Source organism: Gracilinanus agilis, chromosome 3, assembly GCF_016433145.1.
Source record: "Gracilinanus agilis isolate LMUSP501 chromosome 3, AgileGrace, whole genome shotgun sequence".
NCBI classification, from domain to species: Eukaryota; Metazoa; Chordata; class Mammalia; order Didelphimorphia; family Didelphidae; genus Gracilinanus; species Gracilinanus agilis.
The window spans coordinates 5,370,038-5,388,683 of NC_058132.1; the positions used below are offsets into that span (position 1 = coordinate 5,370,038).

The 18,646-nt window shown below is 40.1% G+C and overlaps 1 protein-coding gene across 1 annotated transcript; it reads left to right on the forward strand.

Moving 5' to 3' along the window:
• Positions 1 to 9,397, forward strand: LOC123239516 (zinc finger protein 2 homolog). Its single transcript, XM_044666795.1, has 6 exons — positions 1 to 32; positions 109 to 331; positions 1,472 to 1,598; positions 2,304 to 2,396; positions 7,742 to 8,622; positions 8,686 to 9,397. The coding sequence occupies exons 1-6, from the start codon at positions 1 to 3 to the stop codon at positions 9,355 to 9,357; spliced, it is 2,028 nt and encodes a 675-aa protein (XP_044522730.1). The 3' UTR covers positions 9,358 to 9,397.
• Positions 9,398 to 18,646: the final 9,249 nt, after the last annotated feature.

Here is an 18,646-nt window from a genome sequence, read left to right on the forward strand (position 1 = left end):
ATGGGGATAATAATAGTCTCTTCCTTCCAGAGGTGTGAGGATGAAATGAAATAATTAAGTGGCCAGTTAGGGCTGGGACTAACCCATGGTAGGTGCTTCATGATTCAGAGGAGCTGAGAAGTCTCTGCCCGGAGGCCTTGTGGGGCGCTTCACCCCCGAGGGGGACTCTCACCCTCCTGCAGGGGATATTCACCCTCCTGGCCTTGCTTTCTTTCTTCTCTGTAGCGCCATCTTGTTGTCCTCCAACCTTTACAGAACTGAGAAGGGAAAGAAGCCCGAGGAGGCTGCAGCGGTGGGAATGATCTCCGGCTTCCTGCCCTCCCACCCTGGGGTGAGTGACCAGTGTCCCCTCTCCCCTCTCTCGGACCCCATATTCCTTCCTCTCCCTCTCATGGGTGGCAGCTTGGCTGAGGCCTGTCTGGCCTGAACCTCAGTGATGGGCTTCTGGAGGGGGAGCTCTTTCCCCCAGACCCTGCTGTGAGGATCCCCCCCACAATAACCACAGATTCCCAGAATCCAACCAGCCTGGACCCGGGGCAGAAGGCCGGGCCAGAGGGCTGCTGAGGAGCCCATCAGTGGTGGGGGTGGCCCTGGAGGGCCTGGGGGGGCAGGCAGGGCCTGGAAGACCTCCCAGAGCCAGAACGGTGTAGAGCAGTGATGGCAAACCTTTTAGAGATGGACTGCGGGGCCCTGCCTCCACCGAGTGCCGGGCATGCCCCCTTACCTCACCTAGCACTCCCATTGGCTGCTGGGTGGAGGGGCAGGGGAAGTGAGGGATGTCCTCAACAAGTGTGTGTGTGGGGTGGCCTGGCTTTGCCTCCTGCTCGCCGCCCACCTTCCCCTCTATAAGACAAGGACAATAACAGCACGTCCCTCCTAAGGTTGTTTTGAAGCTCAAATGAGATGGTATTTGTAAGGTGCTTAGCACAGTGCCTGGCACATAGTAGGTGTTCTATAAGTGTTAGATATTAATCTGGTCTCAGATACTTCCTAGATAGGTGACCCTGGACAAGTCACTTCACCCCTACTGCCTAGCCCTTCCCACCCTTCTGCCGTAGAACCAGTACACAGTACTGATTCCAAGATAGAAGGAAAGAGCTTGAAAATGTGTTAGCTCTTTTTTCCCTTCATCTTCTATATCCTCCTCCTCTTCCTCCTCCTCATTGTCATTATCATTGTCGTCATCTCTGGCACAGAATGCACCAGGCAGTGAGTGGAAAGATCAGTGAACTTGGAACCCTAGGACCTGAGTGTGAATTCTGGCATTTTGTGCATAGAATCACTTCTCTTCACTGAACTTCAGCCTTCTCATCAGCAAAAGGAGGAAGCTGGACTGAATGACTTCTAAGTTCCTTTTCATTTCTTGAGCTGGGTACCCATTATCCTATTCCAAGCCCAGTATAGCTGCCCCTTCCTTCCCTGACTTCCATGAATGGACCTTGGGTGATCAGGAATCTGTCTCTTGTTTCAGGAGTCAGTGACATTCAAGGATGTGGCTGTGGACTTCACCCAGGAGGAATGGAGACAGCTGGACCCTGCTCAGAGGGCCTTGTACAGGGAGGTGATGCTGGAGAACTATGAGAACCTGGTCTCCCTGGGTAAGGATGGCTTCCCTTGGGACTCAGAAACTATTTACTTGAGTGTCTTCCCTCCTTTTTTCCCATCCTTTCTCTCTCTTTCCTTCCTCCCTCCCTCCCTCCCTGCCTCCCTCCCTTCCTTTCTTCCCTTTCAGACTTAGTTACAACTCTAAGACAGAAGGGCAAGGGCTAGGTAAACAGGATTGAGTGACTTGCCCAGGACCTGAGTTCTGAATTTGGGTGCAGAAACACCCTGTATTCTAGATGACTTGAGGAGGTTCCATGATCCCTTGGGGTGGATGGCGCATTTCTGCTGCCTGCCCCTGGTGAAATCCTGGAGGTGCCCTTGAGGATGCTGCTCCGATGTGGCGGGACGAGATCCCTCCTAAATATCTGAGGGCTTGGAAAGTTTTCTCCCTCCTCTGAAGGGAAGGGGCTCACCAAGCTGCGAATGCCCCCTCTGCATCCAAATCAAGTTGCGACAATCCACCTTCTTAGACTTCCTGGGGCATCTAGCATGGCCTGTGGAAGCCCCGGGTCCGGCCCACTGTCCTGACCATCGGGAGGCAGCTTGGCCCAGTGGAAGAGGATTGCTAATACTGCTGGAGTCGCAGTTTCTTGGTGAGGTGGCACCGGGCCTTCTCACCCTCTTTTCCCTAGAGAGCATTGGATTTTGAATCACCCCTCTGTCCCCAGACCTTTGCCTTTTCCTGTCTCCATAAATAGGGCTCCCGGTGTCCAAACCAGATGTGATCTGCCAGTTGGAGAGAGGTCAGGTACCGTGGACTCGAGAGGGAGAAGCCTCAAGAGGCATTTCAGGTGAGTGAGGGACAACAGACAGACTTCTGAGTAGAGCAGCTCAGCTGCTGGATGGGGTGGCCCGAGGAGCTGTCCCCTCAGAGGAGTCAGTGGGAAGAGTTTGGGCTGCTGTCCTGGGAATGATCTCTTAATCTATTTAACTAGCAACTCCTAGTAAGCCAGCACGAGCCGGAAAGAGGGGCCTGTCACTTGGATTCATTCAGGGTGAGCCACTCTCCACTGGCAGTTGAGGGAAATGTGTGTTTTTTGGAATTTGATTAGAAATTACATGAGACAAAGGAAAAAACAAGAATTGCCTGTGCGTTACAGGGCAACTCATTCTGCAGAAGAGAAAAGTGGGCTTCTGAAGGGGAATACACAGGACATGGAGGAGTATCCAGGTGTCACATAGCTAGGAAGTATCTGAGGACAGATTGGAACCCAGGTCCTCCCCACGCCAAGCCTGATGCTTTATTCACTGTGCCACTTCACTACTTTTTTTGGATATCTTTTTGAAACATAGCACCTTGATACATATATTTTTTATTCTGATCTTATTTTTTTGCTCTTATTTTTTCGTATGAATTCTATTTTTATTCCCTTTTAAAATATCTGTAATCAGAAATGTAGAACAGCACAAAAGAGAAAGTAAGAAAATTGATACAAGATGAAGAAAAAACCAAAAAAAATGATTGTAGAGGATTGTTCGTGTGGCCATAAAGCACTGCTCTTTTCTAATTTGAAGCTTAGTCCTATTATCAAAAAATAAAGGTAAATAAATAAGGTGATCTGAGTAGGGTCAAAATGAACACAATTTGGGTGTGAGGAAGGATAAAGGGAATAGGGGATTATAAGGTGATTGGAGGAGGAATGAATGTAAGAGAAGGTATATAGGAGGTAGGGGAAATGGGGTATGTAGGAGAGGGCAGCTCAAACAGGTTATTCCCAGAGGCTTGAGACAGAGGATACAGGGAGGAAATTAGGGCCAGTAAGAAAATGTTTAGGTTTGGCTGGAGGGTTTCTCTTGTTAGTTTCAAAGTCTCTTGAGGGAGGGGTTGAGAGGGCCCCTCCCTGCCAGTCAAACTGATGGCTGGAGGAAGTCTCGGGTAGGTACTTCCTGCCAAGATGGATGCCCCAGTTGTCTCAAGAAATAAAAGAGGGGGCAACTGGGTAGCTCAGTGGAGTGAGAGTCAGGCCTAGAGACAGGAGGTCCTAGTTTCAAATCCAGCCTCAGCCACTTCCCAGCTGTGTGACCCTGGGCAAGTCACTTGACCCCCATTGCCCACCCTTACCAACCTTCCACCTATGAGACAATACACCGAAGTACAAGGGTTAAAAAAAAAAAAAGGAATAAAGGAAAATGATTCTTTCCTCTTGGCCCTTGTCTTAATTTTCGACACAATGACTCACCACAGGGTTTGAACAGGTAACAAAGGGATTTGTTAATATCAGGGTCAGTCAGAAGGGGAGGGGGTTCAGGGTTTTCTAACTGCTGCTAGGGAGAGGGATGAGGGTGGGGGATGGGTCACGGAGAGGTTTAGACTGAGAGAGTCCGGCTCTCCCTGTCGGGATATTTGACTGCCTTTTAAGTAAAGTCTTTATCAAATCATTAAAACTAGGGGTAACTTATTTGAGGATACTCTACTAGCCTATAGAAACTAAACCCACAATGTCTAATCACCAAACCCTCCCTTCCAACCAGAACCCAAAGGAAAATGAGGGAAGGGGAGGGATGGAGATGGGAGATCAGGGAGAGGTCCAGAGAAATGAGATAGGTCCAAATTTCCCCAAAACAAAATAAGCACAGGCCAAGGCCGAAGCAATTAGGCCAAAGCCGAAAGGCCAAAGCAAAAGCCTCCAGCCACAGCGAAAGCCAGAAGACAAAAGCCCCATCAGTTGGAACTTCACCTCTATTTATAGCTTTAAGTTCTAACCGACTTTCTGAACATTCTAAGATGTTTAACTGACTTTTTGTAACCGTTAGAAATTACAGAAGCAAAAAGTTTCTGTTAGCCAACTTGCATTACAGTCCCCAAGGAGGAGCAGATTGACTTTAATGCGGTGGTATTTACAATATCAGTGTTTTCCTGAACTTGGTTGACTATTTATTTTTGTGTATATGGCATAAATTGTTCCTGTTACTTCCACAAACTACAAATTTATGGCTAGTATGGATGTTGTTCTTTGGAATTGGCCTTTTATACATCATGGTTCTATGCATATTTCTCTGGTTTCTCCATTTTTGTAATTTCTTACATTATGTTCTTTAAGGAAGGACCATTTCTTTGGATCTCTAGTACCCAGCACACTACCTGGCACAGGGCAGGTACTTCATTAAATGAACTAAATTATCACATAATATCTCATTGTATTTTTCTACTTTCATTTGCTTAGCCCTCCCGAAATCATTCATTTCCATTTGTTTCCAAGTACTTGCTATTATAAATATTGCTACAAATATATATTTTTTAGACTTTCCCCCATTAGAATATCTTCTTGAAAATTAAGTTATTTTTCAAATGAAATTGTTTTTGCTATATGTAGTATTCTCTTGATTTTGCTCATTCTATACTTCATAATTTCATGTAGTCTTTTAATATTTTTTAAAAATCCCCTTGCTTGTGATTTCTTCAGCACAGTAGTATAGAATATCCCTTTTATAGGAAGCAGTAGTATAGAATATCCCTTTTATAGAAAGAAAAGTTTTCTCTCCTGCTCTGTTTCTTTTTTATTTTGGAAGCATTGCTTTTTGTTGTGCAAAAACTCTTTCTATAATCAAATTCATTTACTTGCTCTCATGTAATTCCTTTCTTTTGTTTACTAGATACAAATATGGCAACCCTGCAACATGGTGATACATCTTATTTGTGATTAATTGTTTTTAATGATTAAAAAAGGCTTCATTTTTGCCTTCCGCCAGTTTACACTTTACTAAGTGGCGTGGTGGTGGTGGTGAGGCAACATATATAGAGATAAGTAAATACAAAGTAATGCAGAATCTTTTCAGTATGGAGAGAGCATTATCCCTGAGAGTGATGGAGGTGAGAGATGAGGGACCATCTTTATTGGCATTCTCTTCAGGCATGAATGTAGACAAGCCACATGATTCTGAGAAGACTTTGTTCTACTAGCTGCCACAGGCTCCAGGACCCTAAGAAAGGGAAGAACCCCTCCCCCCCACCCCCCAGGACTTCCAGGCCCCTGTTGCATCAGCCCCTCATTATAGCCTCTTTAAAAATTACTTTCTTTCTTAGACTCAAGACTTAGTATTGGTTCCAAGGCAGAAGAGTGGTAAAGACTAGACAATTTGAGTTAAGTGACTTGCCCAGGGTCACCTTGCTAGGAAGTGTCTGAGGCCAAATTTGAACTTAGGACTTCACATCTCCAGGCCTGGCTCTCCATCCACTGAGCCACCCAGCCGCTTGCTGCCAGCCTCATGAAATCTTGTGTCCTATGTTATCTCCCAGCTCTTGTTTGCATATTTGATTGACTTGGTCCATTACGTCCTAGTCGTTCCTAAAAAAGATGTTTGGTTGGATCTCCCGTCTCCGCAGTCCTAATCTTTTCTGCTAAGTGTCTCAAATTCCTGGGCCTTCGAAATGCCCCCCTTTTGCCTTTTGTCAGAACTAGCAGCTTTTCTGGGAAACTGACTTGGGAATGAGGTCTGTGGTGCTTAGCTCTGGCTCAGCCCCAGCTTCCGTCATTTCATCTTCTTATTTCCATCCTTCATGTTTTCATAAGGAATCCCTGAGAACTGTGGGTCTGGACAAGTCGAATGTGTGGTTCAGTCCTTTGGAGTATCCTCTTAACGCGGATGATCTACCATCTCCTCCCAATTCTGTATTTTGGGACATTTTCTTGTCAGATCCGTAGATCTGTAGGTGATCAGATAGAGGTGGAGAGGTCCAGATCATTTGAGCTGCCACCTCCTTTATTTAACAGCAGAGTCCCAGAGAGGCAAAGGCATTTGCTTGATGTCACGCTGGTAGTAAGTAGCAGAACTGGGATTCAAATCTCATCCCTCTGACTCCAACTCCCTCTCTACCATTCCTCATTGCCTCTTTGTCTTCCCTTCACCATTTTGGGGAAATCCAATAATACTGGTTTTCTTCTCTAGCCTTCTTTTCCAAATTGGCCTCTTGTCTGAAGAACTTTAAAGTTATTTTCCAGCTGAATAAAATCTGTATTCATTTCTCTGCTTCTCTTCTGGCTACCATTTGGTCTGCCAAGAAGATACCTGGGTTTTACATTGAGTCTTTTGTTTATAATGACATCTTTATGTGATTTATCAGTAGCCCAGAATATAATTAATTCAAGTCTTGGCATTATTACTATGCTCTTGTCTTCTGCACTATCTTGGGCTTCAATTCCCTCCCCCCCTTTTTTGCTTCTATATGTGGCCTTTATATTTTTGTAATCGTGGCATATATTATTTCAAAACTGCATAGGCTTTAAAACAATGATGAGTCCCTTCCTTGACAAAAAACCAAGCTACACACAAGGAAGTTCATAGTTTCATGTGCATTACTCTTCTCTTTTTCATATATGGAAATGGTCATGTGTATTGGGCTTCAGATTTTTTAAAAAAGAAAAGGAGGGAAGAGTCCGTCATCACCTTACTATCTCCATCAAGGATTCCCATGAAGCATGTTTAGGTTATTCCTTACAACAATGTTATATAGATGAGGAAGTTGGCATATTAGTCAGGAACTTATTGATGTCCCTATTCACTTCATTTTTTAATTGATGAGGTCAGAGTTTTTGGCATCCCTTCGCTATCTCTAATGTTTGGCCTGGCTGGATTGGACTTGAACCCAGTGAATGTCTTCTGTCTCTTGCCCATTCCTCTCTCAAAGGTTCATGGCTTGCTGCCTCAGCATAAATTTTCTGACCACTCTCCCCACCTCCCATCAAAAGTTAATGAATAGTTAAAAATTTAAAAAAGTTCTTACCTTCTGTCTTAGAATCAATACTAAAGATCAGTTCCAAGGCAGAAGAGCACTAAGGGCTAGGCCATTGGGGTTGTGACTTGCTCAGGGTCCAACAATGTCTGAGGTCAAATTTGAACCCAGGACCTCCCATCTCTAATCTTGGCTCCCTGATCAATGAGCCAGCTAGCTGCTCCAAGTGAATATTTTTAGAGCAATCAAAGGAATCACTTCTAGCCTAGAGACTGAACCTGTGAATTCATTTGGTTCCCTTTTAACAGACTTTGTTTTAGATTTTATAAAATGAGCATCTTTCTCCTAGCTAGGAGGCACAAAACTAAGACTAAAGCAGGTTCCTTTGTCACTCACAGTGATTAGTGGCTGTCTTATTGGTATTTTATTGATTTGTGGCTCTTTTTCCCTTCTGATTTCTTTCAGATTCCCTTTGTTGTTATGCTAAGTGTGAAATCCAGGGATCACCTCTAACACATGGCATTCAAATGGGAGCTTCATTACAACAACGACCACCAAAAGATGGTTCTGGGTATTCCAAGAGAGGAAAATCTGGAGAGTGGAATGTCAAATTACAGAGACACAAAGCCAGACAGGAGAAACAATTCAGACAAGTGACAGTCACTCACAGAAAAGCTTTTAGTAAGGTGAGTGTTCCCGAATGTAATACATTTGGAAGAAGTTTCAGTGTGGGATCCATCTTTGTTTTACATCCTACAGGAAAAAGCCTTCATAAACATGATGCCCTGGGAAAGAACATAAAGCTCTTTTCAGAGCTCATGAAACGGAATAGGATCTCCTTAGGGAGTAAACTTTACAAGTATAATAAATGCAGGAAGCCCTTTACTTACCATTCAGATCTCATTCAGTTTCGGAGGCTCCATCCTGGAGAAAAACTGTATGAATGTAACGAATGTGGGAAAACCTTCAGCAGAAGATCATATCTTACTCAGCACCAGAGCATCCATACTGGAGAGAAGCCCCACAAGTGCAGTGCATGTGGGAAAGCCTTCAGTCGGTGGGGAAGTCTTACAGAACACAAGAGGATTCATACTGGAGAGAAGCCCTATCAGTGTAATGAGTGTGGGAAAGCCTTCAGTCAGAGGGGTCACCTGATTAAACACCAGAGGATTCACACCGGGGAGAAACCTTTTCAATGTAATGAATGTGGCAAAGCCTTTACCCAGAGAGGGCATCTTATTGACCATCAGAGAACTCACACTGGAGAGAAGCCCTATCAGTGTGGTGAATGTGGGAAAGCCTTCAGCACATGTTCTTCCTTTATCAAGCACAAGAGAATTCACATTGTAGACATACCCCTTGCTCAGTGTGAGAAAGCTCTCAATCAGTGGGGAAACTTTACAGAACAGCAAAGGATTCATACAGCATCAAAGCCCTTTGAGTGTAATGACTGTGGGAAAACATTTAGTCAGAGGGGAAACCTTAATAAACACAGGAGGATTCACACTGGAGAAAAACCCTTTGCATGTAATGAATGCGGGAGAGCCTTCAGCCAGAGTGGACACCTTACTGAACATAAGAGAATTCATACTGGAGAAAAACCCTATCAGTGTAATGAATGTGGGAAAGCCTTTCGGCAAAACTCAAACCTTACTCTCCACCAGAGAATTCACACTGGAGAAAAACCCTTCAAGTGTAATGAATGTGGGAAAACCTTTAGCCATAGGACATCGCTTATTTATCATCAGAGGATCCATTCTGGAGAGAAACCCTATGAATGTAATGAATGTGGGAAGGCATTCAACCAGAGAGGAAAACTAACTGAACATCAGAGGATTCATACTGGAGAGAAACCTTTTGAATGTAAGGAATGTGGGAAAGCCTTTAGCCACAGAGGGAACTTTACAGAACACAAAAGAATTCACACTGGAGAGAAACCATTTGTGTGTAATGAATGTGGAAAAGCCTTCAGCCACTGGTCATCTTCAATTTATCATCAGAGAATTCATAATGGAGACAAACAACATAAAAATATCAAACGTGGAAAAGCCTTCAGTCAGAGGGAACATCCTATTACATAGCAAAAAATTCACACTGGGGAGAAATTTCTCACATTTAATTAGAATGGGAAGACTTTCAGTAGCATCTGAAAGGATCCTTTAAAAGGATCACACCATTCATGCTAAATTGCAATAACTTTGGAGATACATTTGGGGCAAGTTCATCTCCCCAGAGAGACTTCATGCTGGAGAATCCCTTGAGGATTCTAATGATGTGGGGAAAGAATCATAAAGACTTGCCATTTGTCACATAATAGAGTCAAAATTGCAACATTACTGTCCCTGTTGGGATGGCCCACTGCCCTCATTGGGGGGAAGCCCATCGCCTAACTCGGTTCAACATGGGAGGCTGATGCAGTATCTGAACTGGCCCCTAACCTGAGAGATTAAAAAATCATTTACTATCTCTTTTTGTCCTAACTTTGCAGTCATTAACAAAACATACACAGCTATGACAAAAAGTGCTCAAAGGTTAAATCATAAATTCTAATATTTAAAGCATTTAACCAGTTTATATCAACTGTGACAAGATGGCAGCACTAACATCACATTGACTTCCTGGTCCCCCTTTAAGAATGTTTTTTCTTCTGGTTGTCTTTCTCTGTGATGTTCTTATTGCTGTCCCTTAGGTCTTTTTAGCCAGTGTCTGTATTATTCTTTTCATTTTTCTTATCTTCATGATATGCGCCATTTCACAGAAAATTTCCCATAGTTCATTGAGATCTCTACATTTCCCTTTTCTTGAAAATCATTGATATTCCATTATAGTTATTTACTCAGATGTGTTTAACCATTCCCTTAACCATAAACACATGGGTTGATTCCAGTTTGGGGCTAGTGTGACTGATCCCCATTTCAGGGTTTTTGTAAAATCTTTTTTCTCCTTTTCAGTAATGTCCTTCGGATCTCATCCAAGAAGTAAAGTCAATGGGTCGAAGAGTATTGACATTTTTGTTTCATTCAATATTGCTTTCCAGAAAGTTTGGACCAGTGTTCATATCCACTAGCCCTGTAATTATGTGCCTATTGTGAACTTCTCCATAGTTCTATCATTGCTGAATTGTATCATCTAATCGAGCTATCTTTTCTGACTTAATGGGTCTAAGGTGGTCTTTTGAAGTTGTTTAACTTATATTTCTCCAATTATTAGAGTTGGAATAACTTTTCCTTTGAAATTATTGTGATTTTGCAAAATAATTAATCTTTCAATTTTCAAAGTAAAGGAATAAAAAAGATGGTTAAAATGTGTAGGGTGATTTTTAAAAATCTGAAACAGAGACAATTAATATTGAGTATGTTTAGCTGGAGTTTCTCTTGAGATTTAAATTAGTTTTGCTTAGGCTCAGATGGGCCCAATTTATACCTTTTCTCCTAGCTTGGGGTTTATGTTAGAACCATGGAAAGTCAAAGCTAGAAGGATTAACCATGACGTATTAGGAGAGATCTTAACTTGGGGCTCATGAACATTTTTAAATAATCCTTATTTTCTGGCTTAGAATCAATGCTAAGTATTAGTATTTCCAAGGCAGAAGAATAGTAATGGCTAGGCAATTGAGATCAAATGACTTGCCTAGGGTTACATAGCTAGGAAATATCTGAGGCCAAATTTGAACCCAGGACCTCCTGCCTCTAGACCTACATTTCTATCCACTAAGCCCCCTGTTTCCATGAACTTATTTGAAACAATATTTCAATCACTTTATTTCAATAGAATTGATTTCGTTTTGTAATCTTATGTATTATTTTATGTTATACATCTAAAAACAGGGTTTGAGAAGGGCTCCATAGTCTTCACCAGCTTACTTGCCCCGGGAATCCAGGACACACAAAAGTTTAAGACCCCCTGACCCTAGTTCATCTTCTATCTGTCATGCCTGAGAATGGTGGGGAGAACAAAAAAGGTGCTTTTGGATTTTGTCCCTTGGTAGTGATGTGGGCAAGGTTAATTGGGTCTCAGCCAAGGAACTGATTGATGGCTCAAACTGACTCCATTGTGGGGAAAACAAGCTTTATTAAAAGAGACCATAGTAACAGAATGGCTATAGCTAGCTAGCTAGCTAGTAGAGTAAGTCAATAAGGTAAGCAAAGAGAAAGGGTCAAAGTGACAGTAAGAGTAAAAGGTGGGTAGGGGTCCTCAGGAATTTTTAATCTTGATTAGTTACTAAGGAAGGAGTCATTTGTGTGGGTGGTTGTTGGCTTGTGTTTCCAAGAGAACAGGGTCCTGGTATTACAGTCATGTTCAGTGGCTTCTTCTTCAGCAGCAGTTGGGAAGAAGTGAAGTATAATTGAAGAGAAAATAGACTGCCTGACATATCTTGTGAGCTGAGAGCTTTAGTCACCCTCAATTTGGTTCCAATGACTGGTGGTCCTTCCCATTCCTGTAAACCTGAAGCAAATCCCAGAATTAAAAGCAAAGTCTTCTCTAATTCATTGGACTGACCTTTGAATTCTCCCAAAACCTGTCCCTGATCTCACTCTTATTTCTTTCCATAGGACCACTTTCCATAACACTTCACTTCCTTTTCAGTCTTTCAGTAAACCACAACGGTACGTCCTATCTGCAAATCAACATCTTCACCCAAGTCATCCAACTAGCAAAGAAATATTCAAATGGAAATCTTCTATGCTATTCAGTCATATTAGCTTTATCATATCAGCTTTATTAGTCAAAAATATCATCCCCAGGATTAGATGTGCAGATACAGGGGTTAACCTTGACCAGGAAAAGTCTATCTCATTATGAGAGATAGAGAGAAGGAGGAATGGCAAATGAGAGATATCAAATGAGAACGGGAGAGGGGTGAGCTCTTGGCAAATGATCTCATTTTTTTCCTGTAAAATATGAGCCAGATTCTTAGCTAAGAAGGAGAAAGGAGAGAAAGGAGGAAAAGAAAAGGAGAAAGAAGTCTGAGGAGGGCTCAAAATATTTGGAAGAGCCATCATGAAAAGTGAGATAGATAGTTGGAGAGAATAATCTTGCTGTAGTGAGAGCCCAGTTGATGTTATGTATCATAAATTTGTAGTTGGATCCAGTCAACACAGTTTCCTGATTTCTCTGCCATTGTTCAGCAGCTTGTGCATGGGAACATTAAGTAGAATGGTTAGCCCAATTTTGGATTAAGCTATCTTATTTGTGAGTTTTGATGAATACATATAATTAATGATTGACTTGCTCTAACTATAGCTGAGTGTTTGGGTTGACTCTAGAAGTTTCACAGCCTGCAATGAATCTCATATAGGAGACCAGTAAGTAAAGAAAGGGCAGATAGACAGTGTAATAGATAAAGCATGTCCTGGAGTCAGGAATTTCAAGTATGAGTTCAAGTCTGGCCTCAGACTGTGACCCTGAGAGTTTGCCAATATATAGAAAAACATTAAAGGGAGAAATGAAAACTTTGTTGCCCGCAAGAAAGTCACGTCTGAGGTACTCTGAGAACAACGGAGAGCTATCTCCTCAGGTAGATTACCAGAATGAGCAGACATACTGAGGATCAGAAACAGGAAATCTCATAATTTTCTATACAGATGAGATCTCTGAAGCCGTCTATTCCACCTGAAAAAATGATATTAATTATAATAGGCCTGTTTAGTAGGTATCCAGGCTCTGCCTGAAATCTACTGAAAGTGCAGACCTTGGACAGCTCTACTTCATAGGAAGTTATTATTGACATCAAGTGTAAATTGATCTCTTTATAATTTCTCACTTGTTGTTCTTGGCATATGAACTAGGATGAAATTTAACATGTCTTAAACTTTTTTCCACATGGAAATCCTTCAAATATTTGAACAAAGTAGTCACATCCTTCTTGAATACATCTATTCTCCTCCAGTAAATAGATTCTTGGTTTCTAAACTGATTCTCATATGACAAGGACTTTCACCATTCTCTTTGACCTTCTCTGGACACTGTGCAACTTATCAGTATCCTTTCTAAATGGTGGCAAGTACATACAATTCTCTAGATGGGATATAAGCAAGACAGAACCCAGAGGGAATGTCCTTAGAGCATGGTGGTGATGTCTAAAGAACTAGAAGCAAAGAAAAAGAGTGGTTGTTTAACAGGAGCAGAGTAGAAAGAAATGATTAGCATCTCATTCCAGAAAGTTCTTATGAATTTATTTTGGTCCTAGCTACTTCATTGTCTTAATTAGTTTTTTTTTTAATAATTTTGGGATTTTGTATGTAAGCCTTCATATGTGATCAATACATAGGGAGAATTTTTTCTTTTCTTTATCTATGTGGATGCTCTTAATTTCTTTCTTTTGTCCTTTGACTACTTTTTTAGTGTACTTTCCCCCTGATTGAATTCAGAAACAATTTTTAACATTCATTCTCTAATATTTTCTGATCCAAATTCTTTTCTTCCCCAATACCATCCCTGAGGCATCAAGCAATATGATATGTTATACATATTGTTGTGAATCATGTTGTGAAAAAGGACATGTATCACACATTCAAGAAAAGAAGTCATGAAGGAAATAAAATGTAAAATAGAATACTTTAATGTGCCTTCAGACTCCACTCCCTTCTATGACAGTGGATAGCCTTTTCCATAATGAGTCTCTTGGGGTTGTCTTGGATCCCTGTGTTGTTGATAGGCCTTTTACTATTTATAGCAATTCTAGAACCAAGAAGGAAACAGCAGACTAGAATTGACCCAGGAAGTCTGGACATAGGAAATGAAATTCCAATGGAAAGAATTTACAGATAGCTTCCAGGAAAAAAAAAAACCACACACAAACAACAACCAGGACTGTAAACTCTTAAGACTACTTACTGGATAAATTTAACATTTCAGCTATGTATACTCAGCAATACCTCTACTATGTCTATAGCTCAAAGAGATAGAGAAAAAAGTAAAAGGATGTATAAGAACAGAATATTTATAGCATCTCTTTTTATGTGGTTAAAGATGGAAATTGATGGGATGCCCATCAATTAGGGAGTGGCTGAACAAGTTTTGGTGATTGTAATGGAATATTATTTTGCTATAAGAAATGACAACAAGGTGCTTTCAGGAAAACTTGGGAAGACTTACATAAATTGATGCAAAGTGAAATGAGCAGAACCAAGAAAACATTGTACACAGCAACAACAATACTGCATAATTTTCAACTGTGAAAGACTTAGCTATTTTTAGCAATAAGATGATCCAAGAAAATTCTAAAGTACTTATAATGAAAAACGCTACTCACCTCTAGAGAAAAAACTGATGGAGTGTGAATGCATTTTTTGGGGGTTGTGCTTTCTTTTGCAACATGACCAGTATGGAAATATATTTTCCATGACTGTACATGTATAATCTACATTAAATTGCTTGCCTTCTCAAGGAGGTGAGAGAGAATTTAGAACTTAAAATTTAAAAAAAGTTTTTCCTACATGTAGTTAAAATTAAACAGAAAATTATAAAATCTAAATTTTCAATTCAGAGACAAAATTTTAGAAGCCACCAAGAGAAAGATCTTCAAATGCAAAGAAAAGGACATGTGAATAATGTAAGACTATGCTGCATCCACTAGAAAAAGAACGATGGACTGGAATTATGTGTTCCAAAGAGCAATGTAACTCAGGCAGCCTAGGTTGACTTGTCCTGCAAATCTGAGCTCAACCCTATAGATCAAAGGATGGGTGTTCAATAATAAAAAAAATTTTGAAACATTTTAATAAAGATTATTTGCATCTTGAATACCTGAAGCAACAGAAATGCAGTCAGAGTGAATAAAATGAAAGAGACAATGAGAGCTCTGGCAACAGAATGACCATTAAGAGACTTCTTTATAAATGTATACAAGGAGACAGATGGGAATTTAGAAATCTGGTAGAGGCAACAGTGATAAGGTGAACAAGGGGCATTATGGATAGAACCTGGGAAATCCTATCTATAGGTGAATGCTTCTTGGTGGGACTACATTACAGCATAGGAGAGTACCTAGAGAGGAAGGAGGAGAGCAGGGGATTGAGAGGAGTGAGCAATATGTCAGGACCAAATCAAAGACGAGTAATGAGGAAACGGTAAAACAAATGATCTTTGAGAAAGAGAAGGTTGTGGGTGAGGAGGAGGAGAGAAAGATTATGAAAGGGAGAAAGGAAGGAGTCCTTAATTTGGATGTAGGAAGGGGGTACTCCAATGGGTGAAAAGAGATAAGGACTTTACACTGGATTGTCCCCAGGAGATTTGGTGCCTGAAAAGTCTGTTTATTCTGTGGGGAAATGTTAAAATCCTTGGAGCTACTGACACCAGGAAGGGTGGGAGAGCATGAAGACTAAGAGAACATTTCCAGGAAAATATGGGAAAAAATGTTAACAAAAGAGGGTATATATCAAAAGTGCAGTAAGTTCCTACCATGGGTCAGTGTCTTCTCTGACACTTTCAGTAATTGTTATTGTTCTGTGAATGAGGGAAAATGGAAAGTGGAAATCCATGGGATAAACCCTACAAGACCTTGGAAGAAAGCACCTAGAGTGTAGAGCTTAGAATGGATACCATGGAAACTTTGTATGAAGAATATAGAGAAAAGAGAAATGCTAGATCATTATAAGAGTCATGAAACTTAGAATAAGGATTTAGATTGAACAGAAAGAAAATGGGGAATGAAGAGAGTGAGATAATTTGTATTTGGAGAAGGGGGAGAGTTTAAATGAAATAAAAAAATTATTGAAGGGGAGGAGATGAAGAAGAAATTATTTTGGGGAGGGAATGGAAAGGAATATATGCCTGCATAAAGCTAGAAGAGATGAACTAATACACCAAACTCTGAAAGAAAAAGAGTAATGAATGAGAAGAGGGTATCAAAAGTGAGAGGAGAATCACTGTGAACAGGCCACCTTCGAAAAGATTAAAGTGGCCAAAGGAACATATTAATGTATTTTATAGCAGCAGAAGAAAAAATCATGATGAAAAAAGAACCCAGTTTTAAGGATAACACAATCCCTAAATTGGAAAATACAAATGTAATTCATAATTTGAAATGTGAAAGGATTAAAAATCCAATAAAATGAAAAAGGAATGGTAGATTGGATAATAAAACAAAACCCTACCTTGAGATGCTTAACAGCAACACATTTAAAAACAAAAACATGCATAAAGTAAAACTGAGGATGGGCAAAATTTGCTATGCATATAGTGAATAAAAAAAACCCATTAGTTGCCATCATGTTATTAGACAAAAAGCCCCATAAATATTCAAAAATAACAATGAATAAAGAAGAAAACTCAGATTATGGTAAAAAGAACTGGAGATGACAAATCAGTATTAGCAATAAACTAATAAGCTCCAAATGCCTTAATTTTCAAAAAGGAAGCAATATCTGCACTTCAATAAGACACAGACATCAACACAACAGGGAAAGGAGACTATCCTGCTAACAGTTTCTGATAAAGTAAGAGAAAGATAAACAAAAAGGAAAATATGGAACTGAAGCGAGACTTATAGCATCTTCTAAGTAGGACTGCAAAAGAATATCCATATTTCTCTATGCCATGCAGAACTTTTACAAAACCTGGCCACAGAGTAGGGCATAGGGATAATGCAAAGAAATGTGTAAAAATTGTCACTTCATCCTTTATGAAAAATAATATATTTAGAATAGAAATTGTTTCAGGGACCAAAAATGAAGGTATAGACCCAAGAGAAAACTTTAAATGGAATCTTAAATAATGAATGGGTCAAAGAAGAAATCATAGAAAAAATAATAAGTATGAAAGAAAATGATAATGATAAAACACATACCAAAATTTTTGGGATGTAGCCAAGTCATTCCTCAAGGGAAAATCATATCCTTACAATCATACATGAATAAAATAGAAAAAGAGAAGGCCAATGAACTGATTATTTGTTAAAAATATTAGAAAACCTATGAATAAACAAACTTAAAATAAACACAAAAAAGAAGCTATAAAGATTAGAGGGGAAATAGATAAATTGGAAGCAAAACCCCATATAAATTGATAAAGAAAACTAAAAGCTAGTTCTTTAAGAAGACTTAAAAAATTAATCTTTAACTAAAATGGATTAAAAAGAAAGCAGAAAATGAAATCAATAAACTATCAAGTGAGCAAGGTGAAATGACAGCATAACTAAAAGAAAAAAGAATAATAGAAAGATATTATGCACAGATATAAATTAAGAATCCAGAGAAAACAAAAGCTATAGGAGAATATCTTCAAAAATATAAAAAGGAAATGGAGGTTCTTGGAGAAAGTCACCAAAGAGAGAAGGGGATCACAGAAACACAGGGACATTCCAGAGTGAGAAGACAACTGAGGCTGGTGGCAAAATCCACAATGTTAGAAGGCAATTCAATTCAGTGGTCTCCTTGTTTGACCTTTCAAATATTTCTTCTTTAATTTTTAAAATGTTTTTTGATGTTTACTTTGGATGTGTTTATTTGTGACTTTGACAGGCATTTAGGCGGCTCAGTGGCTAGAGTGCCATGGCTGAAGTCAGAAAGACTCATCTTTCTGAATTTAAATATTGCCTCCAACACTTACCAATTGTGTGACCCTGGGCAAGTCACTTAACTCAGTTTGTCTCAGTTTCCTCATGTGTAAAATGAACAGTAGAAGGAAAAGGCAAACTACTCCAATGTCTTTGCCAAGAAAACTCCAAATGGGCTTATGATGAGTTGTGCGTGACTGAAAATGACCAATAACAACAACAACATGTGTGGTTTGACTATTTTTGCAAGTGTATTTTAAGGTAACCAATCTCATCTTTTTCTACTTTATTATGAATATGTGTTTTCAGAGATGCTCTTTTTCTCAGTGTAATGCTTTAGCTGCAGCTGGGAAATCTGGTAAGTTGTATAATTGTTAACAACCCCTTAGAAGTTCTTATTGTTTTATGTTTTGTTCTTTGGTCCACTTATTCAAGATGTCAGCATTTCCTCTTCCTTTAGGTTTACTTTTTTGTATCATTATTTTCTGTTTAAATTCCCATTTTAAAATATAGTTTGTAAACGGAATGGTTCTGTTGTTCTTTGTACAATGTATTTACAGCATTCTGTGCTGTAGCTTCCCAAGTGAAAACTGTTATAACATTCTTGCCATGTACTACAGACAGGTTTCTTTTCCCACAGGAATGTTCTTGAGTGGCACCCTTGTTCTTTTCAAACAGAGGCAGCCAGGAGATGCAGTAGATAATGGACTAGGTCAGATGTCATGAAATCCCGAATTCAAATCTGACTTCAGACACTCAGTAGCTTAACCTCCGCTTGCCTCAGTTTCCTCAACTGAAAAGTGTGAATAATGACAGCACCTACCTTGTTGTGATGATCAGGTGTGATAATATCTTTAAAGTAAACCATTTAG